This window comes from Stigmatopora argus, chromosome 1 (genome assembly GCF_051989625.1).
Source record: "Stigmatopora argus isolate UIUO_Sarg chromosome 1, RoL_Sarg_1.0, whole genome shotgun sequence".
NCBI classification, from domain to species: Eukaryota; Metazoa; Chordata; class Actinopteri; order Syngnathiformes; family Syngnathidae; genus Stigmatopora; species Stigmatopora argus.
This window is the reverse complement of record NC_135387.1, coordinates 14,138,352-14,165,431: the sequence shown is the minus strand read 5'-3', so window position 1 is coordinate 14,165,431 and position 27,080 is coordinate 14,138,352. Positions and strand designations below refer to the sequence as shown.

Genomic DNA, 27,080 nt, shown 5'->3' with positions numbered 1-27,080 from the left:
GTATGTATTTCACGACAGTGAGGATGAGGGCTACAGAAGATGAAGAAATTGACGCACCTAACTCAAGTGCCATTTCAGATCTTGTGTGTTGACGCTGCAATTCACCTGCTTTCCTCTAAGGGGCAGCCTAGTAGTATTGTTAAATTGCTAAGGTTATAGTACGTCTACCAATTTAAACGATTCCATGTGATACACAGATAGAGAGGTGGTCTTTCTTTCACAATTGGAAAACTACTGGTCTGGTAACTGTAAAACATTTACTATGCTGCTATTAAACATTGACCTCATGGCATAATGTCATATATTTATAGTAACATTGACCAACACAAAATAGACTCCCAATAGCAAAAACAACTTTCCATGTTTTTTTAACACCAAAATGAGTCATTCCACTGCAGTTAAAATATGGAGTGGATTATGCAAATAATTTTTGCATTAGTAAATAATTCAAGAGAAAATGAGGGTAAAAGAATAATATTCAAGTGCACTTTCAAACCTGGGCGTTCATGGCATTGCTTGTAAAAGGATTAACAGAAATTTGTCATAACTGACGCGCTGCGCAACAAAGGCTTGGAAACTTAGTTATAATGATTCTTTAGGGTTTTTTCTTTTTTTTCTTTTCCGTCAGATATAAGTGGAACATGTCTTCTTTATTGTTTTATAAGGATCCTCAGCCTTGGCGATGCCTCATACAAGGGAAATTGTGCAGAAACATATTTTTTCTTCATCGGTTCAAGATAGCCACGTCTTCAGCATGCATAAGTCTTGATACACAATAGACTCACATATACCATACCAGCTAATCTTGAGTCTGAAGGACATCTATTAAGTTAAGAGCTGAGGGTGCCATCCTGTTTGAACAATGTACACTCACAAGGCCGCAAATGAATTCACACACTGAAGCTCCAAATTATTTCATCAGCAACCTTTTATGAAAGCATCAGAAACTGGAAGTTAATGACTTTAGAAAAACTTCACTCATTTTCTTAGTACCGTATGACAATACGGATAATTTTAGTATGGATCAATTAGATTGGAAAACGTATTTAAGGTTGTTGTGATCATTAAATTGAGGGTGATTTTTTTTCTTTTTTAATTTGTGCTTGTTTTTTGTTTCTTTCGTTATCTTTGGCTACAATCATTTAAAATGGATTTGATGCCTACTAACATTATTGGTAACAATTTAGTTATTTTTTCTTACATTTCTACCATTAACAATACTCTTGATAAATGTTATTCAACAATGATGGCTGGTTTGTTGAAGATTTGATTGTTTCTGCAGCCCATCGGACGTTTAGATTAGATTAGATTACAACTTTATTTCATCCCGTAGTCAGGAAATTGTAGTTAATAAAGTAGTTTAGAAATGTGTGTGTGTGTGTGTGTGTGTGTGTGTGTGTGTGTGTGTGTGTGTGTCTGTGTGTGTGTCTGTGTGTGTGTAACTGCACTCTATCAAGTAGGAATTGAACTATTTGAATAGAATTAAAATTACTATATTCCAAGTGTGCTTGAGTTTAAAGGCACAAGCTGATTTTGGTGTGCAGGATTTTCTTGTAGAGAGTAACATTTATTGTTATTAGAAGTTATCCAGTTCCTGAGGTAACAAAGCATCTCCACGATTAACTTTGGCTGTTGACATTTTGTCAAACATTATGTATTTATACTTCATACCTGAAGCAAGCCCCGCTCTTTAAAAAAAAGCTATTTCTTGTCAGTTAACACAATATTTTCTGAAGATTTGAAATCAGGAGAGGGGAAAATACACTGCTCAAAGACTAAACCAACTACTTTTGTAGTCTTCCAATCCAATGACATATCCCAGGATCATACCAAAGTCTTTGGAAATGGGTAGTGTTTTTTTTCTTCTTTTCATTGTGTATAGGCTGCGGGTGTTTTTCCTCGCTGTAACCTGGAACATCGTCAACCGTTAACCTTCTCAAGCTGGAGATTTCTTTGATCATAAGAAGGTATTGATGGAGTGTTAATAATAATTCATCAGTTGCTGTCAACATTTTCTACAAGCTTCCAATGAGTTAAGTCAAAGGCTAAAAGGTCAAATTTGAAATGTTTGTTTTGTACAATGGCTAAGTGGATCAATATTTTCTTTCATTGTCAGAACCCCTTCTTCGAGGCAAAAGAAGACTCACTGAATGTGAGTGGAATTTCTCGATATTTTGGTAAATACATATGTGAGATCAACCTGAAGAATGGCACCGAGCAAGGACACATGCTACAAATGAAAAACATTTTTATAATATATTTTTACCACCTTAGTGGCACATCCGTGTGTACCTGCCCAGTAATAAACGTTTATCCCTTGAATAAAACACCCGCACATACTGTTGAACATTCAACTACAGCCCTTGCACAAACGCCACCACACAATTACCCGATCGCTACGTGTTGACAGTCAAATGGAAAGACATTGTGAATCATTGTAAATTCCCATGAAACAAAACATATTCAATACACAATCACCAATTTTGGTGCTTATGTGTACTTTCAGATACAAACATCTACAAATATAGGTCTGGTAAATTAGCAACTATTTTGAAATCTTTTACTGCATATTTCTAACTTTTTTTTAACTCAAAGCCCTAATGAATCAACCTAACTAATGTTTGCCAACTCCACCTTACATCTATACTGAGTATGTAATATATATGGCATTTTCAATTCATGTTAGCATTGAGTTTTCTTGTTGAAATTACGCTATATTTTTTAAATTTAGTTTGGCTGAATTTCAATTGGCAGTGCTATTAATGAGCTTTTAACCTTAGTTGATGAGGATTCACTTGTTTTACTGCTCCTAATTTTAAAGTGACTTCAAACACGTATCACCATCATAAAGCCCTTATCAAGTTTGTGCTGGCAAAGCAAAGCAAGATTTCAGCCGACGGGCGATTGCCATAAAAAATAAATAAGTTATGTATTACATTTCTAATGGAAGGCCCAGTGGGCAAGTGGTTAGTGTGTTGGCCTAACAGTTCTGGGGATGAGAGTTCGATCCCAGGTCAGTCCTCACTGCGTGGAGTTTGCATGTTTTCGCCGAGATTGCGTGGGTTTTCTCCCACATCCCAACAATATGCAGGGAAGGCTAGTTGAACACTAAATTGGCCCTATGTATGAGTGTGAGCTTGAATGGTTGTCTATCTGTCGCCTTGTGCCCTGCGATTGGCTGGAAACTAATTCAGGGTTTCCCCTGCCTGGAGCCCATAGTTCGCTGGGATAGGCTACAGCACCCTTGTAAGGATAAGCACTAGGGAAAATGAATGAATGAGTAAACTTCTAATTTTGTCGCAGTTTTTTGCAGGAGAGTGGAGTATAGAAGGACCCAAACGCGGGGAAGTAAGCAAGGACAGGGAGTGGAGTGCGCAAACAAAAACTTTAATGACTGGGTAATATTTGAAAATAACAAAGACTTTGGAATCAAATAAGAAAACCAAAACTGACCTGGGGAAGGGAGGGTTACTGGACATGGGCATAACAACGCAGATGATCCGACCAGGGCTGACAAACACACACGGTTTAATTAGACAGACATGGCCTGACGAGAGAATCAGAAACAACTGAGTCACACAAGAGGCAGCAAGCGGGAGATACACCAGGGGTGGGGGGAGACGACAGGTGAACTCAATGAACAATCACATGCACAAGTCTCATTCATCTCTCATCTCATTTTCTGAACCGCTTTATCCTCATTAGGGTCGCGGGCAATGTTCCCTCTAAGCTGCGTGCGTGCGCAATTGCGCACTACTCTCGTCTTCTCCGCGCACAGCAAATCATTTGGAGCGCACAATTATTATTATTTTTTATTCTATTTTTTATTTTTCACCCATGATGGCGCCATTTACGCGGCAGCCAGTGGCAGTAGCTCTGTCCACTCTTATGTTTTTCGTGTTTTACAGCCCTTCTATCTTTTTTAAAATTACATTTTAATATTTCTTAATACATTCCTTTTTACTTTACTGTGCAAATAGAAGAACAAGCGGTGAAATCGGGTGAGAACTGTCTAAATCTGCTGTGTGTGTGGTTGTGTGTGCGTGTGTGCATGCATGTGTGTCTAGTATGTGTGATCGTTTGTCTTCAACCTACACAATGGACTATAAATGGAAATTAGCCCTCGGCTACAATCTTACATATATGTTCATTAACATGAATATAAATATGTTCATTAATATGTGGTATCCCTTATTAAATAAATCAAAGCAAAATCCTGGAAAAATATTGCATATCAATGGGAACTTGACTATCTCAAGTGACACGTTCAGCAGAAAAGTCATTTGAACGAGAATGAGAAGTGAGAAGGACAGATGTGTAAAATAAGGTAAAATTTACGTCGGATTTGTGCATATTCTAATGGCATTTATGAAGATGTTTTATTCATAGATATTTTTTCATTCATTTTCTGAACCGTTTTATCCACTTTATCACTCGCGGGGGGTGCTGGAGCCTATCCCTGCTGACTTTGGGCCAGGAACGGGGGACACCCTGTATCAGTGGCCAGTCGATCGCAGGGCACAAGGAGACGGACAGCCATGCACACTCAGACCCATACCTAGGGGCAATTTTAGAGTGTCCAATCAGCCTACAATGCATCTTTTTGGGATGTGGGAGGAAAACGGAGTACTCCGAAAAAACCCACGCAGGCCCAGGGAGAATATGCAAATGCAACACAGGTAGACCGACCTGGATTTGAACCCAGGACCCCAGAGCTGTGAGGCCGACGCGGGAACCACTCATCCGCCGGGCCGCTCATTCATAGATATTAATCATTACATTTTATTATTACTAAATCATTTATGTGTAGTAGACATGCACCTGCTTATGGCAGGTGTGATACTGGTGTGTGCCCATAGTGAGCAATGATGATGTTGCTCACACTGGTACTCAGTGTGCTCAGGGAGGTTGTCTTTCTGCCCAGACAAACAAAAAAATAGAGGGAACATTGGTCGTGGGGGGTGCTGGAGCCTATCCCAGCTGACTCCGGGCCAGGGGCGGGGGACACCCTGAATCGGTGGCTAGCTGATCGCAGAGCAGAAGGAGAAAGAGGACAACCATGCACACTCACACCCATATCTAGGGGCAATTTAGAGTGTCCAATCAGCCTACTATGCATGTTTTTGGAATGTGGGAGGAAACCGGTGTACCAGGTGAGAACATGCAAACTCCACACAGGTGGGCGTGACCTGGAATTGAACCCAGGACCCCAGAGCTGTGAGGCTGACGCGCTAAACACTCACCCCACTGGGCCACCCGTGGACAAGTCACACAGGGGAAAAACAGAACAAGACCAATCCCTAACAAATTTGGTGAATCCTTTTCAACACACCAATGTACGTCGATTGATTGCTTCTCAGTAAGGGAAAGTGTTCATTCTGATGGTTAAAAAATTGAGAGAGTTTGTGTACTGTCTGACCAGGTCAACCACAATGATTCTGCGGCGACTTGGTGGACCACTGTAATGACTACCACAATGTCTTCCTGTGGGGAAAAAGAGAGAGAGAGAGAGAGAGAGAGAGAGAGAGAGAGAGAGAGAGAGAGAGAGAGAGAGAGAGAGAGAGAGAGAGAGAGAGAGAGAGAGAGAGAGGGCTGTTGCGGAAGAAAAGGAACGAGGCTTTCTAGGGCTTCCTTTTGTCATTTGCCCCGTCAGAGCTCTTAGTCTTCGCCTCTGACCTATTGGTCTAATGGCCACATGGAGCGGTCAGTGGAGAGGGGTGCATGAGTAGGGGGGGATGCTGATTGGTAGTGGAAAATGTGGACTTATCTTAGAGGTCAAACCTCCAGTCAATTTTTTCCCACCACGTCTCTTTTTATTGTAATTATTGATCTCCTTTGCAACGCTCATTCACATAAAATGGTTAGCCGCAGTTCGGAATGTTTTTACTGAGGCTGAAGACCTCATGTTGTTGTTGTTGTTGTTGGCGGTGTGTATTCTATCTTTTTTTATCTTTTCGTGGATGCATCAAGGAACCTAATTCTGCATTTAAACCGCCACCTGGTTTCTCTCTTAAGACATTTTCAATTCGAACGCTGATGAATTTTAATCAACTTGTGTTTCAATGTGATTGGTTAATTCTGAAATGAAGATAGGCTCTTGTGATCCCTGTCAAACACTATGACTTCAGTTCTTTGTCTTTTTTTCTTTGTCTCTTATACTGTTCTTAGCTTGCTGTAAAGGTGGTACAAACTTAGCATTGAAAAAAGGGTGAGTTGACTTTTTATATTCACTTAATCTGCCACTGCGATTGCAAAGTAAACCCGAAAGTTCAAAATCAACTTGGTCATTCAAAGCTATCCTAATTTATGCCAGCGCAGTCATTCAAATATCCAGATTTGTAATATCATATTTATATGAAGCGAGCTCCTCGTTTCATTTCGCCCAAAAGTTGCGTTCTTGTATAGAACATCGACATATACAGTATATCGGCTCAAATGACAGCTGACAAAAATACACATGGATGTTGAAAATGCGCGCAGTTGAGTCATCGGCATTTGCGTAAATAGGGACGCGGTTGGCTGCCATCCTTGTAGCTCTGAAGGCTTTCCAAGCTCTGCCATGGCAAGGTGGCGTCCCGGACACTTTTTCTCGGCTGCCTCCACGCTTGATTACACGGCTTATTCTTTTCATCTCGCCATCGGTAAGCGCGCTGATGCAACCATCTGCAAGCTTGCTCTGGCTCTCGCCCGCCTCCTCTTCATCATTTCCCTCGCCCCCGACTTCACCTTTGCTCCTCATCTCTTCACGTGTCATCATCTTCTTGCTGTCCAACCTTTAGAGCATCCATAGTTTTTTCACTGGAACGTGTTTTCATTCCGACTTCCTGTTTGTCTGGCACTTCCTCTTTGCACCTTTTTATCAGTCATGGAATGTGTGATGCGCCTCCAGCTAATCCCATGCCTAAAGCACCTTAGCAACGCTCACTCAGAGAATTTGGTGGGAGCCGTTCACACACATAAAGACACCAACACGCTAACGAGACATGCACAAAGCGGAGCAAGCAGCCCCCTATTGGCAGCAAGTGGCTTCTGGGTTGCACTAATACATCTTCAAATGTGCTTTTTAAAGCGTCTCTGTGGTCGGATGATAACACCCCAGCAGTTAAAGGACGGATGCTCCCATTGTGTCTGGGCATCCCTCTCCTCTTTCTACCACGCTGAATCCCTCGACTTCTCCTTCGTTTTCTTCTCTACTTAAAAAAAGTTTGGGTTGCAAATAGCTGTCATACAAGTGCAGAGTTCCCCCTGTTTGGTATTAAGGTCACGTGTTGCCAGATAGACAATAAAATGTACTGTTAGCATGTACATTTTTGCTTTGAAGTCACTTCCTGTTGAATGGGGGGCATTTCAGGTCACTTCTGGAGTCACTTCTTGTGTTTCAATGTATTTATATATAAATATATATATATTTTTATTTTTTATTTATTTATTTTTTTCCCCCATGCTCTGAGGTTCAAGAAATTAGATGGTCATTAATAATCGGCTTTATCTGTTATCTTAACTGCTGCACTTTGTGTTCCACACTTTTTAGGCTGCTATTATAATTTAGTAACATTTCTTGACCATGTAGTAACTGCTTCTACGAGACATTTTTAACTAGTTCCGAATCGCTTTCATTGGGTGAATTCTCTTAACGTGTGGGTTATTACCTCAGTAAACCTATTCTTAGTTTTAATGGTGCTAGACAATGGTGTCAAACTCATCTTGGTCTGCAGGTTGGCCAAATTGAACTGCCACCCTTTTTTAAAACTTTTTTTTCACTTTTTTTTCACTTTTTTTTCTTCCATAACCTTAGATGCAATTTTATCAGGGGTGCGTGACAATTTTTCATAACCTTGGATGCAATTGTATCAGGGGTGCATGACAATTTTTCATAACCTTGGATGCAATTTTATCTGGGGTACATGACAAGTTCCAAGAATGTCATTTTAAAGCAAGGCTTTGTTAAAAAAGAAAAAAAACTCATGTGAATGGGCAGATTTTTTTTAACCACTAATCAACGTTCATTTACAAGAAGTCCCTTGCAATCCCTTGTGTTTTTTTTTAAATGGGATGGAGCACACACAAGTGGCTGAATGTCAAACAGCAAGTACTGTAATTCTTGCACGCTTACCAGTGATTGGCACTAATTGAGCTTTGTTTATTACGGCCAGAGCGATGGGAGGTCGCAGAATCATGAACCGGGTCCCACCTGTAGTCTGTAAATGAGGCAGTTCCTCACTGCATTGGTGCTTTGCTGGCCTTTGGGCCGGCAGGAGACCTTTTAACTCCGGTGATTTGGCTGAGCCTGATTTACTGTGATAATTATGTTAGTGTTTCCTGTTTCTCTTTACTCTGGAGATTTCTTCTCCCTCCCCCTTCTCTCCAATGTGTCTTAACCCGCCAAGGAAATGTTATTAGAGATAATTGCTCCTGCACTTAGACATGGCTTTGAGCTAACCTGCAATGTGCAATGTTACTCTGTCTCGTTGAGCGCTTGTTGACACCTCTACTATAACCAATTTCCGCATTCGGTATTAGTTTCTCAAACCTTTGATTGTTGTCTTCGAAATGGACAATGCAAGTCTCATGATGTGACAACTTCATTGTCAAATCCAATCAGATGTGTAATGCGGAGCAAATGACATTAAAATCATACATGGCTGCTATCCACCAAACCATCTGTTTTCAACACTGCTTATCCTTGTCAGGTTCACGGGGTGCTGGAGCCCAGCTGACTGTGACCAAAAGGCGGACTGCACCCAAAACTGGTTGCCAGATCACTCCCAGGGCTTATACGCCACCACACTGGTAATGCGTGGGAATTGATTCCATGCTGAAGTCAGGTTAAATCCCCACGATGACACCAGTGTCTAACTATTATCTAAAAATGCAAATTTGAAACAAGTACTTTTGAAATTCCCCCAATAATTTTACATTTTAAGCTTAAACTGTGAGCATCTGTTGCTTATTCATTTATTCCTTCCTTTTCTGAACCACTTTATCCTCACTAGGGTCGCGGGGGGTGCTAGAGCCTATCCCAGCTGACTTCGGGTCAGAGGCGGGGGACACTCTGAATCAGTGGCCAGCAGGGCACGCAGAGACGGACAACCATTCATGCTCAGACTCATACCTCAATTTAGAGTGTCAGCCTACCATGCATGATTTTGGAATGTGGAAGGAAACCATAGTACCCAGAGAGAACCCACGCAGGCCTAGGGAGGACATGAAAAATCCACACAGGTGTATGGACCTGGATTGGAACCCAGGACCCCAGAGCTGTGAGGCCAGTGCACTAACCACTCAAAATGTTTAAATCAAAACTGAGGTGGACGAGTGGTTAGCATGTCGGCCTCACAGTTCTGGGATCAAGGTTTCGATCTCAGCTGGCACCTCCTTGTGTGCAATTTTCATACGGGCACATAATTCAGATTCGCACCACGCTATTAATGAATGACTGCTGCATTGGAAGCGGTGGAGTGAGTGGTTAGCGTGTCGGCCTCATAGCTCTGGGGTCCTGGGTTCAAATCCAGGTCATGTCCACCTGTGTGGAGTTTGCATGTTCTCCCTGGGCCTGCGTGGGTTTCCTCCGGGTACTCCGGTTTCCTCCCACATTCCAAAAAACATGCATGGTAGGCTGATTGAACACTCTAAATTGCCCCTATGAGTGTGAGCGTGTATGATTGTCCATCTCCTTGTGCCCTGCGATCGGCTGGCCACCAATCCAGGGTGTGCCCTGCATCTAGCCTAGAATAAGATGGGATAGGCTCCAGCAACCGCCGCGACCCTAATGAGGATAAAGCGGTTCAGAAAATGAGATGAGATGCTGCAGTGGACAGAAAGACTGACAATAAATCTACACACACCTCTAGGATCCCAGTAAAAACATCACATAGATAAATCTTTAAATGTGATCTGTAATCTGCACAAATCAATAAAAAATAAAGGCATATAACTAAAAACGAGCAAGTGACAAAATGTGTTCAACCTTCGTAGCATGCATTTACACATTAGCGCTGGTTTCGCCCATTGGTTTATCATTTTGCGTAATATTTTTCCCTCGGTAATTTAGTAGCATTCTTTTGGCCCAACCGGGGCTCCCCGCTGCCATGTAAGCAGATGGGGCATGATGATTATGGCCCCCCTGGGAGATCTTGGGGGTCCTCCCTAATTGATTGTCACGAAAGCTCTAATTGAATTGAACAACCTGGTGGAACAACACTCACTGTGCTCCATCTGATGTTTGCTGACTTAGTCAAACCAGTCAAAGTGCAAGGGAGACATCAGTTCCTTGGATTTGAGCTAGTGGGAGGGTCTCTGATTCATTCCAAATGAACACTGATTTATCCTGGATTCCATCAGACAGGTTGAGGTACTCACGCAGTTTAGAAAGGCAACCAAACATAGTCTGAGGTGTCAAACCATGAGAAAAGAAAGTGAAGCATCAGGCTAATTGAAGTAGTCAGGCAGCCAGCAACACCAGTAGTTCCCTTCCTGGAAGTGGGAGGGGGCTCTCGGATTAGGAGGCAGAAAAATGGTTAAAACGTGTCAACGTGTAATTGCACGATAAGGCCCTCTCGTGTAGAATTTGTCTGCCCCGTTGCTATTTTCAATGGCGGCCCCACTAATCTCCCCGCACCACATTCGGTCTCGTGCAATCGGCCCCCCCGTAATCTCCCGTGACAGGACCGCGTCCAACCTCGGAGGTGAAGGCTTTTATAGGATGAGGAGGGGGGGTATGCGTAGGCGTGATAAACTGACGGCGATTATCCCTGTTTAGGACACTAGGAGTATTTAGGAGGGGGGGGGGGCACAGGGGCAGGGTCCAATCGTGAATTGTAAATGGTATTGGACAAAATGTATGGCATCAGATGACAACGTCATGACTTCATATCACTGCAAAGAATGTTTCCCAAATGATGACAATGATTTTATTTCCAATCTGATCAGTGTACTGGAAAACTGGAAAAACTGTCATGGGGCAAAAGGTGCTCTTTAGCTCGTTATTGATTAAGATAACTATCATGTTATTTAATTTGAAACTTTGATGACTACATTTGTTTGACTGGCATATTTGCTTCACAGTTCGGAGATCAAGGGTTCAATCCCGGCCTCCGACTTTCCTGTGTTTGAATGTTCAGTGACTGCTTATCTATTAAAAAAAAATAGTAGTAATGCAAAAAATACATTTTAAAAATTCAAAAGCTGTGGTTTTCAAGGGCCATGATTTTGACCGTTGAAAATCCTGATCAATGAATGTCATTATGAAAAATATTAACCTGTTTTTTTTAAATTCTGCAATTTTTTTCAATTCAATTCAATTTATTTGGCAGGAAAAAGCACCAGGCTAAGGGCCATGTTTAAAGCTTCCTGCAAAATAGTTAAAAATAGTCAAAATAGTTCTATGATGTTTTCATCCCAGCAATTCTCATTCTTTCATTGGATCATTGTTGTGAAAAATACTTGTCAGTCGACTAAAGGATTTCCTGTGTTGAAACTAGAGAGTCTCTCACTCAGGCGTTAAAATTTGAACGCATGACTCCATTTCGGCGCTGACCCGGCTCTTCTTCTTCTGTGCTTTTGGAATGGGGATAATTGGTGGGTGGGGCAGTACAGACCCCTTTTAAAAATAAACTCACAAACAATATTCATTCATCTTTTGAACCGCGTATCCTCACCAGGGTCGCGGGTGTGCTGGAAACTCTCCCACCTACTATGAGCTTTAGATGGGGTACACCCTGAATTGGTTGCCAGCCAATCGCAAGTCACATGAAGACTAACAATTAATCACACACTCCTACCTACGTGCAATTTGGAGTGTTCAGTCAGCCTACCATGCAAGATTTGGGGATGTGGGTGGTGAGTACCCAGATAAAACCCACCCAGGCATGGGGAGTACATCCAAACTTTTAATTTTAGAAGTGTCAGATGGACTCGCTAACCACCCTTCCATCAAGCTGCCCACATACTGTAATAGTCAATATTTTCAAAGAAAAAGTATTAACGATTATTTTTAAAGAAATATTAAAGTAAACTCTGTTTGTCTGCATATTTATTCATTTGATTGATGTATAGTACTAAATAATCTGTTATATTTTGGCGTCAAATTCATCGATATCGAACGTGTTTGTAAGAACTTTTCCTTAAATGAGAGAAAAGAATAACTAACATTTATTGTGGAGATGAACCATGCAGATTTCAAGTGTAAAACAAATATAGTCAGTACACAACAGATAACAGATAAATTAACCAACAATCACACTTTACAGATTTAGTATCATTTTCAAATAATATCCATACAGTGAGTGAAAAGTATGTATACAGTAAAGAAAAACAATCAACTGTCAAAACTTTTGTCGATTATTCTGACCCTTGAGTTCTCAGTTTAACTACTGTACACCTACTTTTGCACCCCATCTCGCATCGTATAATCTTTTCCAATGCTACTAAATATTTAGCTCAAATGTTTCCATATTAAAGTATTTGAGTGGGAGAAAAGCCGATGCCAATCTTAACACAAAACTATAGATTTTTTTTTAAATTGATTGCTTTGTTGTTATTCTTCTTCTTCTTGGGGAGGACAAATTGAAATGGGCAGGTATATATTTCTCTGGGTTTATTAAATAGATTAATTAATTGCTTAAAATTTCTAGTCCTTTGTTATTCGTGAACATATCTATGTAAAATTGTGAGGTAGATTTTTGGGATGTATACACTTAGACCTTTGGATATTTTTTTTTTATTTTTCTGAGGGTTGATTGATTACATTAATTGGGGTCTTATTATAGCCAGTATAAGGCATGTACGCTCTTTGGTTGTGCTTTTGAGTTCTTTGAGCAGATGAGACATTTAGGGAGCGGACCGAATGTTTGTAGTTCATTTTGAACTTGTTTATCAAGAAAATGTAGGTCATCATAGTAAGTATTTCTTAGGGAAGATTTTTTTTTTGGGGGGGGGGGGGGAGGTGGGAGTACATAGACGATTCTCCTGCCAACAACCTCCCAGCTCCCCCTCACCCCATTCCGGGAAACTCAGCCAAAGCCACCACACTTATCCCCTTTCTCATCCAGACAAAACACTCCTGTTCCATTTAGCCATTCAAACAGGCCTCCACAACCTGCCTGGAAGTTTGACTTATGAAAAGAAATAGCTAAGATGCAATTTTGCAACAGAGATCAGCAGATACACACGGTATTTGATTACTGGACTTATGATCATGATGGCACCAATTCATTATAACAAATATGAATGAAATTAAAGGTGAATTAATAAAGGGATGAAACCACTCTCTCTGTAATTATGAAAGCTTAAAGCAACTTTACCAATTGCTTTAGTTAAGCATTTGAGAAAATATGTACGTTTATCTCCAGTGATACATTTCAACAGTTTTGGTACTGACGCAAATAGAGAAAGTGTGTATTTAAATGGGGAATTATGTTGAAATTTAGTGTGTTTATATCCTGGATATTTTCTGGGTTTGAACAGGGAAACATCACTAAGTGATTTGAAACATTTTTCTCTTTGGTAATGTTGAGAATTAATCAAATTGAGGGAAATGTCTGAAAGGATATTTAAAAAATCATTAGAATTAGTATTATAATGATGACATGAAAGCTCTGTCTATAATAAAATAAAAGCTCATGTTGATTTTTCAAAGATGAAAAAAATGATTGTGATGTGTCATACAACAATAATTTATATGCAATTGAAAATGAATTTGTCTATTTACTTCCCTTATATAATTAGAACAAAACAATGAAGTAAAATCGTGGGAAATAATCATTTAGCATAGGCCTGTAAAAGACATCATGAGGGAAAATATTTTACAGTTGAAGTTCACATACATTTCATGACAAAAAATAAATATCTCAATATTTATAGTCACGCTTAGTGAAGTGAATCGATGTTGGCGTTCATCTCCCTGTGTCACAGAATGTTATTTGCTGAAGATGTTTAACATTTTTGGAATTGATACAAAATAAAAGGTATCCCAATGATGTAAAATTATGTTTCTGTTTTCTTAGTTCCTGACAATACAATTGCATATAACGCGTTTTCAATAATAGGCATATTTATTCACCATGAACAACACTTACAACAACAAAACTCAAATTACAGCGACAGACTCACGGGTTTACAAGCTTTAAAATTTTAAATCAATTTATATTGCTGCATGGGAAACTTTTTCAAAACACATTTGCACGCCTTCCTCCTTTGCTAAACAGCCAGGGCCGTAAATTCCACGCAAAAGTAAAAATGGGGGCAGGGGAAAAAATAAAAACAGCAGACCTGGAGGATTATAATTTAAATGGAGTTTAAAAAAAAATGGCAAACTCTTTTACTGAAAAATCAAATAAATCAGCGTGTCGTTGTGCCAAGCACGGGCAGACAAAAGAAGCAAACTTGGAATTAAATGGGGGGTTAGGGGGTGGGATTGTTTACCTCAAGGTGATTGCATTTTGGGGGGGGCTTTTAACGCCAATTTTCACGCGAAAAGCAGCGGCCCACCTCTCCTTTGGAATATTTGGTTGCTGTTTAGTGCTTTTAAAACATTGACTGCCATTAAATGTGCGTCAGGGGAAGGGTCCCGTTCACGTGGCCGCCGCCCCCCTGGTAGTGCTGCGCGTGGAGCATATGCAGGCGCCCCTGCACGGACGAGTCCCCCGCTGCCGCCGCTTCTCCGGTGGGCAAGTACATGCTGATCATGTCCCGCAGGTCCCCGGAGGGGCACGGTTGTCTCGCCGTGGACAACGGTGGGCTGGCGCTGGGCTCCGACTTGACCAGGGATCCCCCGAGCGCCCCCGACAAGGGAGACAAGCCGGCGCCGTGATGCTGGTGCGTGTAGCCGGTGATCCCCCCGTAGCCCGGGGGAGAGGCGCTCGCGTAGCTCTGGCAGTTCGAGATGGGGCTGTAAGACAAGGCGCTCATGTCGTACCTGTGCACGGGCGTCACGTTGTGCGGGTGCGGGTGAGAGTGCGGGTGAGCGTGCGGGTGAGCGTGCGGGTGAGCGCCGGCCGGGTGTTGCGTGAAAGCCAGCTGCGCCTCCTGCATCATGGCGTGGGCGGCCGCCGCGGCAGCTACCTGTCCCGAGTAAGCGCCGTTGGGCCAGCCGTTGACGTGCGCCGTGTAGACCCCCGCGTTGGAGCCCAGGTGGCCCCCGCCGGGGCTGTCCAGCCGCGGGCCGACCATGGCGCCCCCCATCCCCGCCGCCGTCGCGTTGCCCAGCAGCCCAGCGGCCAGCGAGTACTTGTCCTTCTTCAGCAGCGTTTTGGTCTTCCTGCGCGGCCGGTACTTGTAGTCCGGGTGCTCCTTCATGTGCATGGCCCGCAGCCGCTTGGCCTCGTCGATGAAGGGCCTCTTCTCGGCCTCGGTCATCACCTTCCACTCGGCGCCCAGTCGCTTGCTGATCTCCGAGTTGTGCATCTTGGGGTTCTCCTGGGCCATCTTCCGCCGCTGGCCGCGAGACCACACCATGAAGGCGTTCATGGGTCTCTTGATTCTCTCTTGCGGGACTTTGCCACCGCCGACGACGACTCCCCCAGGGGGGTTGGACGGGTTGCCCTGCTGCACGGCGGGGGAGTACAAGTCCGTCTCCATCATGATGCTGTACATTCACTTGGCCTCTCGGTGGAGGGGGTTCGGGCCGCCTCGACGCCCCGAGGATGCTCGAGAGTAAAGAAAACAAAAAATAAAATAAATAAAAATAAAAATAATAATAAAGAAAACAAAAACAACAACAACAACACCTAGAACAAGAAACAAAGGGCGCTGTCCGAGAAGGAAAAGTTGCTCTTCAGCTCCCCTGGGTACTCTTTCCCTTGCCTGCTGTCATCCGCCAGGACGAAGCTCCCGAAGGCGGTGAGATCCCGTGCGCGAGCCGGTTATTCGCCGCTCGGAGCTGCATGCGCTGGGAAAAAGTTGTCGAGCGTGCCCGGGCCGCGCGCGCCCACAGCCGCTAAATGAGCGAGGGCGGCCAATGGAGACGCTCGAGCGGGGACGTCATTTGCATGAGCGGGCCACAGCGGTGACGTCACAGCCACTCTGTGCGCCCGGCTTGCTTTTAGCGTCAAGATGAAAACGGACAATATTCAAATACGTCTTTTTAGAACTTCCTTTCCGAAACCCTTTAAGGGCGGACGTGTCAAACTCAGCTTGTCATTTCCTCCACAAGGTCATCAGCTAATTCACCACTAATTGATGATCAATTGAATCAACTGCTTTTTGGACAGGCAATTGGCCTAAAACTAGCCTTTTTGATATCCTACATTGTCTTTATATTTTTGTTTATTGCATTTAAAAAAAATAAAAAACACACATAAAGAAACAGTAAATATGTTTAAGGTAATTTGTTATAGATCTTTTTGTTTGGATAAAAAAAGGGAGATGTCATGGTGTTTGAGTGTTCCAATGTTTGCCTCGCAGTTTTAATACCAAGAGTTCAATACCGCACCATGTCCTTAATGTGGAGTTTGGATGTTTTATTCTTGTAGGACACTGGTGTGTCCCCCACATCATCAAAATGTATTTATGATTCTCCATGCTGTGGGTGTGAAAGGTTTGTCTATATTAGCCCTGGGATTGGCTGGCAACTAGTTCAGGATTTGCCTCAGATAGGCTCCAACACCCCTGTGACTCTTGTGAATATAAGGGGTATATTGATCAAATAATTTCAAAAAAGGAACAAAAATATTGATTTCAATTTTATATAAAAGGCAAAAAAGCTCATCTGTGATTTCTGTAGTTATTAAATAGATTGGACGTCGATTGCCGGCAATAGCAGGGCTCAATGTAGTATATTGAAACGAGACATTAGAGTCACCCTCGACGAAACATATTTTTAATAAATAAAGACTAAATCCTGGCGCTTTCGACAGCTTTTTTTCTCTCCCATTCAGAGCCACAGGTGCATTTCTGTTGTCTGTTGCTAGGAGACGGTTGACTGACGGCGCAGAGCACGTGCCATTCAAAGCGCTCTTTTGTTTCCTTCCAGAGCCGTGCTGAACATGAGAGAAATATGTTTAACAGAGAATAACGGCCATCTGCCATTCCTAAAATAATAACACAATCTCCTGCGTTCTTCTAGACCTTTATGAACTTTATTGTCATTTATATGAACAACTGTGGACAGAACAACATTTGACTAAATACCATTCAGTTAAAAATATATATTTAATGAATCAGAATCATATACTTGCAGTCCTTCAAAAATATGGAAAGAACATCAATATTCTGCACCATCATTACCTTTCATTTCCATTATTTGTACAATGCCCTGGTAAAATAACATAAATAAATTTAAATGAACTTGGATTACGATGCAGACACACTCAAAAATAAGTTTAATCGAACCTAACACTAAACTTAATTCTAATTTTGTTTGACATTTTGATACCTTTCTTCTCCCGGGTTGGGTCTTTTTGCCCCGCCTCCACACTGACTTTCAGTCAATATCAAGGGTTGTTTGAGTTTGTATTATAAATGTCCTCACAATAGGATAACGCACGACCACTTGCCAACGAGAAGTAGTATATACGCCATTCGCACTGACTAACGGGGAAAAAAACAGTGAAAGAATGCAACGCTCCGCCAGTGCTCGCAGAGACATTACAAAAAGGGAGTTGCGACCAGAGACATTACACGAGGGAGTTGCGGGGAGAGAGACAGTGCCCATGATGTTCTTATGAGCAGCCTCTCGCGTCCACTGTCTGCTCGTATATCAACATTTGTCTCGTATATCAAGATAAATATTTGCCCGAAATTTTACTCGTATCTCAAATTTCTTGTATGTTGGGCCACTCGTATGTCGAGGTACCACTGTGTGTGTGTGTGTGTGTGTGTGTGTATGTATGTATGTGTGTGTGTGTATGTGTGTATGTATGTATGTATGTATGTATGTATGTATGTATGTATGTATGTATGTATGTATGTATGTATGTATGTATGTATGTATGTATGTATGTATGTATGTATGTATGTATGTATGTATGTATGTATGTATGTATGTATGTATGTATGTATGTATGTATGTATGTATGTATGTATGTATGTATGTATGTATGTGTATATGTATATGTATATGTATATGTATATATATATATATATATTGAGTGGTGACATATTGTGAAAGGGACTTTTTATTTTAAACAAACAACATAATCCAGATTCTACAGCTCAAACCCAATGAAATGAACCTTGAGTTGGATCTGATTGGGTCTCTCAGCAGCTGTCTGTCAGCACTTCCTTTCTTGAGCTGCGTCGCACCTGCTGCTCGCTAAGTGGCTGCACGGAGCCGCTCGCTGCTCGTCAGCTTGTTGCATTGTTTTGCTTCGTCTTTGGCATTGTGACAAAGAATTAAACCAAAGTTATTTCATGCATGAGCTCTGAGATTTGGCTCTCGTATGGACCTGTTGCTGACTTGCAGCCAGACTTGTTGTTTCAGTCTCCATAAAAAAAACAACGTGCCTGACAGTCCCACACACATCAAGACATTTTTTTGCCTACATGGTCTTGTTTTAGCAATGTTTTTTCGAGGCAGTGTGAAAGACTCTTTAGTGCTTCCACATTTGATTGTTGCACTGCTGGGGATTTTAAATTTTCTGTGATCCTTCGTTCACTGGCCTTTAGAATCACCATCATTTTTTCTCCCGTGTACAGATTTTAAGTTTGGTAAAGATCACATGATACGATTATGAGGTGGTGTGTGCACTTTTGATTTTTGGGTGCGCTGACGTTCCCAACCATGATCCAACATTTGTAGAAGCATTCTATCTGTACAGGCGGGACAGGAATTGGGGGGGGACACCTTTCTGTAACAACAAGAACAACAACAGCAAAAAGTGAATTAGAGGTGCGTCTTATTAAAAAATAGGATCAGATTTTTATCAGTTTTTCTGCCTCTGGGAATTACTTTGGAGTTGATATTTTTTAAACCACATGAAATTTAACTTGGGCAATTGTGTGTTAATGTTACTCACAGTGAGAAAAACACACTGTATGTAAACCTCGAAGAATTTCATTAATTTCAGCATTTTTAAATCGGGTAGATCGTAATGTCAAAACATGATCAAACATCGAAACATTTGCCATAATAATAGAAAGTGAATCATTGAATTTAGAAAAGAAGAATTTTGTGTTTCAGTCAGATATGTGAGATGAATAGTACTAAATTAAATGCCAAGTTTATCCAAACAAGCAACTCGTATGTAATGAGTTTGATAACCCTGCTTTGAGGGCTGGAGTGATCGATCACTTGTTAACAACAATCCATCAAACACACGCTTCAAAGGCATATCTGCTGTGCATTGACAACCCTCAGTGTGGAATCTCTGTCATAGCAAGCTGTCAGCTCTTCTGGAGCTCAGCGCGTAGACACGCGCAAACACCCCCCCCCCATCCCTCCAAATGTCTGAACTCTGACCTGTGTATCTCTTTCTTGTGCTCGTTTTGACCTGGGTGATGCTACATTCAGTACAAAATAATACACACTACATTTATCTAGAGTGGTTTTGATGGTTTTAAATGATAAAAAGCTATATATTTTAAACTACTATCTCGTTTGTCGTTTACAAGTGGCAGCAGCACTTCGTGAGGTACGTTAACATCAGGTCTCATCAAGTCATTCCAAAATGATGCGATGGAATTTCTGAATTTGAGCACATAAATTTTGAATTGCTAAAGTTAACACATTATAAACACTAAGTTACTGCCTGGTGATGTAGAAAGAACTACAACTAGAACTTTTTAAGAAGCTCTCGTCTGTTCCGTCTCCCGTAAAGTGGTAAAATGGTTTTGAATCACAAACCTCAGCTTAAAAGTTTCTAAACTGGTTCACATTGTGACTACATATTTGTCAATGTTGATTGTCTCCTTCTTTGTTACATGTAAAACTATTTGAACATTTTTGACTCTTAATAGTTGCTTTCTCTGAAAATAGTTCCTATAGCGCAGGGAGTGAGGGGCAAACTATTCCACAAAGGACAGTAATGGGTGTGGGTTTTCCTTCCAAACCATAAAGAAGACACCATTTTTACCAATCTGGTGTCCTACACGTGCAATCAGTGGATTGCAGTGAGGTGCTTCTTGTTTTCTGCAGAGAGTTTGAACTGCTTCTGCTTTTTTCTTCTCTCACCCTACACGCTCACACACATGCCTATTCTTAATTTAATTAGTGCATGCTTCTCAGATGAGTTGACTCAGAAAGGTACCATGGTAAGCACTTTACTGCCACGCCTGCACAAAAGTGGGGAAAACCCCTCCACAAACAAACAGGGTTTTATCATGATCTGTGAAATAATGATGAGGGAACAATTAGCATAGCTTCATATGCATTTATGATTTTGTAAGGTTTTTGAATAAACAGCAGTTAAAGAAGCAACAAAATAAATATTCGGGTAACCGCTAGAGGGAAGGGGGGGGGGGGGTGCAGAAGGAATGAGTGATGTGGAGGGTAGTTGTAACCCCAGCGAAAACAGATTAGTCGACCGAAAAAAGGATTACTAACGATGATAGTCCCTTTGAGGGACTGAGAAAGTCGGAGACAATGCATGGATGGTATTACACACCACAACTGTTGAAAATCTACTTATTTTATGGTTATCAATGACAGACACAAATGTTTGTGGAATCTAAGTGATTGCGTGCTTTTCAAGTAAACTGTTGCATTCTTGTCCCCAATAAATTGTATAAATGCATGTTGAAATTAACTGTCGTAAGATGTTTTATCTTTATTTAATACAAATCTAAATTTAAAAAATTCAACAAGCTACCTTCAAAATCACACGAATATTTGTTTTCATCCTGCCTTGTGCTAAAAAATCAGACTTTACCTTTGTTGATTTTTTTCATATTTCTTACTTCTTACCTCACAATAGATCCACCATACAATGATGATAAAACAAGAACTTTTAAAAACACAAAAAAATAAGTTGCCTCATGAGCCAAAACACATTTTGACATGTTGAATTTGAATAGGATAAACATTTAAAATGAAAGACGACAGAAAAAACACATAGTTTGATGGTTACAACAGGCATATTGTCAATGGGACAACACTCATTGATTTAAAATGATATGTAAATTGAAAATTCATTCTAAGTGTATTTGTAATTGGATTATATTTTATTGATCCAGCTAAATATAGGGACAAAAAACACAGACATGCTTTAAAAACTGTTTTGTACAATGCCTTTTGGGTTTTTTTTTGCATGTGAGAGGCCTTCAGATTTAAAACTGATTCTATAGTCTGGTGGATTTATTATTTTTTTCTCAGCTTTCCTGTGTAGAATTTGCATGTTTTGTCCTTGCCCGCGTGGGTTTTCTCTGGGTAATCCAGTTTCCTCTCGCATCTTAAAACCATGCATTGGCTAGCAGCCATTTCAGGGTTAACTACTCCCCAGAGTTGGCTGGGATTGACTCCAGCACCCCCTTGACGCTCGCCAGGGTAAGCGTAACGGAAGCTGGATGAATGACTAATACTAACAGTTCCTTTATTTTCAACCATTTCCTATTTTAAATCATTCATAGCACCTTGAATAATTCAAATTTTGTCAGTATTATTGAGGATGTTTTGCTTTTGTATTTTATAATTTTCTTAACCCTCAAATCAAGGGGCAAAAAAAAATCAACTGTTGCAAGCTTCCCCCTGTCAAATGTCACACAGTGAGTGCATTACAAGGTTTGCACACACAAATAAAATTCACTAATTCTTGTGTTCTGTGTGACATTTACCATTGAGTTTTGATGTTACACCCCCACCCAGCTAATAGAAGGCTGAGGGTCTTCCTCTTTCTCGGCTCCCTGTCTCCTTCCCTTCCTCCCACATGCTAAATTGGGCATTTTGCTACTCCTGCTACCACGGCTGCTCAAGAGGAGGAAGAATGAGGACTTCCTGCAGAGGGCCTTTAAGTGCAGGTCTGAGGAGCCCCTACCCCTGCGAACCCCCTCTTCCTTGAATTGCTCCAGAGCTTTCTCGCTCATCCTAAATGGGGTCAAGCTCCCAGCCAAGATCCCCTGCTTTCAAAGAGCCCAAAGAGCGGCACCCCTCCAACTGCCCTTTTCTTCCCAACCCATCAGCAACCTTTTTTTTAAAAACTCCCTCACTCACTCAGTCTCACATGTGCTTCCTCGCACCAATGAATGATGAAGACGCTAGAAACAAGAGTGAAAATCAAGCCTGGGTGCAAGTAATATTTGGGGGAATTCAGTTGCATGATGTGTTTCTGTAAAGCCTCATCGACTTATTGGCTGCCATTGAAGTCAAAGTTCAGGGAATAACTCATCTTAATAAGTTACGCTGAAAGTTCACACTTCTCGACAGCATGTATTTTTTCAGCCAATGTTCAAATGTCCGTTACGCATGGGTCTATTTTTTGACCAGGCAGTGCCAAATTTCAATATTTATTACAGGATAGGTTTAGGAGAAAAGCCTCTGTCTCTCAGGAGTAGCAACATACCTTCCTTCTCAGCAGGCTTCCGTCATCCCGTTATCGGCGGACCGATTTTGGCAGGACAGCCACAAAATGGCTAACACTATTTCCACAAAGCTGCGTCACATCTGCAGTTTGCACGGCTGCAATATGAGCGACCTTGCCATCTTATTTGTCTCACTATGGGTCAAATCTTTCCTCTCCCGTTGCTTCAGAGAGATCCTCCTGAGCCTGAATGCCACCGCCAAATGTCAGTGAAACTCTAGCCCTCCTCCGACCCCAAACTCGCTTTTATTTAATTTGTCTGTATAATGGCTGTGAATGAAACCCAGGCTTTTGGGAGGGGCAGGCCGCTCAGCCAAAGAGCAACAATAATTTTTGATTGGCTTCTCCCTTTTTGAAAATGACTTTCAAAGTGTAATTTGCCATTGTCGGGGCAGAATAATGCTGAACAATGCAACTAGGGGCAGGGGGTTTAGTCTTATGCACGCAAGCTGATACTGAAGGGGCTTTTGGCCAGTGCCGGCCGCTGTGTACTGGATAACCCTGCAGGGCCGCAACTGGGCCCGGGGTTAGTGTCATAATGGGAGGCCTTTTGCAAACCATTGTTGCGGCTGTGTCAACAGAGAGGCCGCTGGGAGTTGGCTGGTGTGGCACGGAGGGGTGGAGACCAAAAAGGCCGTTATGCTTGTTCTATTCTCACAGAACGGGAAATGGAAGCGCGGGGGTCTCCGAGCAGTTTGTCTTGCAGTGGCAATGCTGTTTGTTATCATTTAAATCTGAATTTTGGTGAAATGTTGACAATTATGTTCCGAGTTGGATGGATCTGAGGATGATTTTGTTATGAACTTTTATATAGGGGTCAAGCAGGGTCATCCAGGTTTGAACATCCAGTCAATTTTATGGGATGTAGTACAAATAAGTATAGTAAATTGAAATTTCTTAGACCTCTAAGGAAGGAGAAAGTCCTGTTGAAGCACCCAAAAAAATGACACACCCTATGGGCACGGCCATTTTGTGACATCAATTATACCCACACAAACACACTGACCACAGGTGCATCAGATAACGGGTTATGATGACATGAAGAGCAGGTAATTTGAGATATTTGCATTTAATTGGCTATGTCTGCCTAGAGGAAGGGTGGCCACTGTAGGTTTTTGTTTACATTTTTCTCCACTATTATACACTAGAAAAATGAAATTTTATGATTTTTTTAAGCCCTTTACATGTACACATTGCTAATTTCTTATCGCTGTAATAATTGAGAAAATCATGTTTTTTGACAAAAAATGGCATTGGTCAAATGGAATAGGTCAATGGGTATTACTGACATCCCAGTGAAGGCCAGGCAATTTGGGAAACCTGCATTTGATTGGCTGGAATAATTGGCATTGCTAAAATGTTCTACCCATAATTTGGACGGCCACATCCAGAAATGACTGGCCTTTCTTGATGAATAATTCCGTGTGTTCATCTTTTTTTCTTCCCGAAAACGATTCTTTCTTCTGGGAGGCACATGATGAAGGTGTCACCTTTCCTTTTAATGCAATGGTAGTTGCAATGCATTCATCCATCCCACTCTGACTCAGAGATTGTTTGCCATGGATTCTGTTCCCTCTGGCGAACACATCCACACAAATATACTGTGATGAGGCAACCTTGAGAAAAAGAAAGCGAAGCTGAACAAATACTGACACCGACACACGCACACGCCTACACGTGAATGTAAATACACATGCTCAGGGCACCAACACTTAAATAAACACTAGCCAAGTGTCTCTCATTACCAGCTAGCACATTATAGGCAAACACACATCCGGTAAATAATTTCTGCTATTTTCAATTAATTCAAACTCGGTTGAGCACTTATGATTTTATGATGTATTTTTGTATGCTCCATGTTTTTCTTTTGCAACCCATATAGCGTGCTACAACTCACATTCAGTGCTATAAAAAATGGGTGTTTGGGTTATTTTTTTAAGCGCGTGTGAGTGGACAGCAGAAGAGTAGCCAAACTGGCAGAGCAGGTGGACGCCACTGGATAGTGTTTGTGTACGAGGGGTGCAGTGTCAGCGTTTTTGCTGCTGCGGATGGTAGACGCAGCACCCGAGAGAGAAGCGCAAGTCAGCATGGAAAGCAACAGAAGGCAGGAAAAGGTCAACGACTGTCTGCAAAAAATTTAGTGGAACTGCGTGTAGGCGTGTGTGTGTGATTGCCATGATGCACTTTAGAAACAGCACCCCAACAGCTTTGCTAAAGAACATCAAATGTACCAGATTAAAAAAAATATACAGTGGTACCTCGAGATACGAGTTTAATTCATTCCGGGACTGAGCTCATAAGTCGATTTTCTCGTAACTCCAACAAATGTTTCCCATTGAAATGAACTAAAAACAAATTAATTTGTTCCAACCCGCTGAAAAAACACCCAAAACAGGATATTGGATGGGAAAAAATGTTTTATTTGTTCTAATTCTCCATCCATTAACAAAGTAAAACATAACAAGTGGTTTAATATTACTAAAATGTGTTTAATAGTACTAAAATTATACGGATTTCGAAGGGGGGAGAGAGAGAGAGACGGAGAGAGAGGGGGGGAGAAGGGGTGGGGGGCTTTTTGCATGGCAACGCGCTGGTAAAATAACATAAAGAAATTTAAATGAACTTGGATTCTGATGCACTCAAAAATAAGTTTAATCGAACCTAACACTAAACTTAATTCTAATTTTGTTTGAGATTTTGATACCTTTCTTCTCCCAGGTTGGCTCTTTTTGCCCCGCCTGCACACTGGCTTTCGGTCAATATTGAGGGTTGTTTGAGTTTGTATTCCCTTCAAAATATTCCAAAAATGATGCACACAAATGTCCTCACAATAGGATGACGCACGACCACTTGCCAACGAGAAGTAGTATATACGCCATTCGCTCTGACTAACGGGGAAAAAAACACTGAGAAAATGCAACGCTCCGCCCAGTGCTCGCAGAGACATTACAAAGAGGGAGTTGCGAACAGACACATTACACGAGGGAGTTGCGGGGAGATAGACAGTGCCCATGATGTTCTTATGAGCAGCCTCTCGTGTCCACTGTCTGCTCGTAGATCAAAATTTGTCTCGTATCTCAAGATAAATATTTGCCCAAAATTGTACTCATATCTCGAATTGCTTGTATGTCGGGCCACTCGTATGTCGAGGTACCACTGTATATATACAACTTGACCAAATAAAAAAATGAAAACACAATAAGCCACATTTAATTGAGGATTTAATTTTGAGGCAGTTCATTTTTTTCCAGACAGGGCCAGGTAGCTTACAATATTTCTTGTCCTCAATAAATGAAATAACCATTTGAAAACGTCATTTCAGGTTATCTTTGGGTGATACTTTCATTCGCCAGTCCCTCGTGAAGCAAAGCAACCCCCATATATCAAAGCCTGGCCAAAACCCTTAGCCCTGAATGTAATAACTTTAACTTTAACTCTTAGTTTGATAATTAAGAAGGGGATTACTTCGTCCTAGCATTAGCCTTTCACCCCACAATTATTTTTCCCCATCCTGATCAATGTTATCACATTGTTTATGCTTGTGTATGATTGTTCAAAGTAATGTACATTGAACTTTCCCGTATCTGGGAATTGCACCTAAGGAAGTAGCACACTTGGATGTGTTTTTTCCTAAATTATTTAATTAATAATTATTCGTACTGTTTGGAAACTCTGAAGAAAGTCATGACCAGAAAAACCCACATATCACATCTAGCAAATAGAAATGAATTTTGAAAATCCGAATAGGCCTAAATCAGGAATATTTAATAGTCTAAGTCAGTTTGTAAACTTCTGTTTTGTGTTGTATGTCTCGTGTCATGCTCCACTTTCAGTGCAATCTCATCACACTGATCATTAAAGACTCTTTTTATCTTGTGTACACGTACACACCTCACACGCACACCTCTATACACACAGGCAGCTAATGACAAGCCCCCTCCCCAACTGACACCCTGACCCTCATCAGAGCCACAAAAGAGACAGATAGCAGTGGCAGGACAATAAGATGGAGAGGTTGCTCTGGGTGACGAGATAAAAGCCGTGACACTGTGACGATGGTGCGATCAGGAGTGTGGCATGGAGACCAAGCGGAAAAGAGGGCTGGGAAGAATGCAGTGATGGCTTCAAATTCGACTTGATTTAATGAAGCGAGCACAGAAAGCCAGCCGGAGCCACGAGTCTCGTACATGGGATGGCTGTCAGTCAGTGGCTCGATGGCAAAAATTGCTTGAATCTTTGCTTGCATACTGAGTTATGCCTTTATGATGGAGATAGTTTCAACCATATCAGCTCTTTTAATTAAAAAAAAGAAGTTGGCTAAAAACTTCCTGTCGATATGCAGACTTCACTCTCAAAGTATTTTTCCCCTACATTTGGAAGTTCTCCTGGTGTTTTTGCCAGTTAAGAAATAAAAGTTGGTTTCTGAAGAGGACATCATTATCAGTTTATTCCTATATGTTATGTGACCGTTGTACAATAAAATATATCATTTCTAAAGTGGGAATAACACAATATTAATGAGAAAATACTAAACATTGAAAGCAGGGGCTTGGCTGAAACAGATTTCCCAATTAAGTTATTCCTCCTTACTTTTTCTTTCTACATCTGTCATACCTGTCAATTGTGCCACAG

At 41.4% G+C, this 27,080-nt stretch overlaps 1 protein-coding gene and 2 long non-coding RNA genes across 3 annotated transcripts in view; all 3 read right to left on the bottom strand.

Moving 5' to 3' along the window:
- Positions 1-12,930: 12,930 nt before the first annotated feature.
- sox1b (SRY-box transcription factor 1b) lies at positions 12,931-15,954 on the bottom strand. Its single transcript, XM_077608903.1, has one exon. The coding sequence runs from the start codon at positions 15,589-15,591 to the stop codon at positions 14,542-14,544; it is 1,050 nt and encodes a 349-aa protein (XP_077465029.1). The 5' UTR covers positions 15,592-15,954; the 3' UTR covers positions 12,931-14,541.
- Positions 15,955-18,082: 2,128 nt separating this feature from the next.
- LOC144073330 (uncharacterized) lies at positions 18,083-22,746 on the bottom strand. Its single transcript, XR_013300060.1, has 2 exons — positions 22,431-22,746; positions 18,083-18,785 (listed from the first exon to the last, which is right to left on the bottom strand). It is a non-coding gene; the product is annotated as an uncharacterized LOC144073330 (long non-coding RNA).
- Positions 22,747-26,821: 4,075 nt separating this feature from the next.
- Positions 26,822-27,080, bottom strand: part of LOC144073337 (uncharacterized) — a 10,462-nt gene continuing 10,203 nt past the window's right edge. Inside the window, exon 3 of the long non-coding RNA XR_013300061.1 lies at positions 26,822-27,080. This exon is cut by the window's right edge and continues 269 nt beyond it. This is a non-coding gene — a long non-coding RNA (uncharacterized LOC144073337).

Bases quoted from the DNA above. Each gene is read 5' to 3' on its own strand.
- sox1b (XM_077608903.1), bottom strand. From the start codon at position 15,591: ATGTACAGCATCATGATGGAGACGGACTTGTACTCCCCCGCCGTGCAG.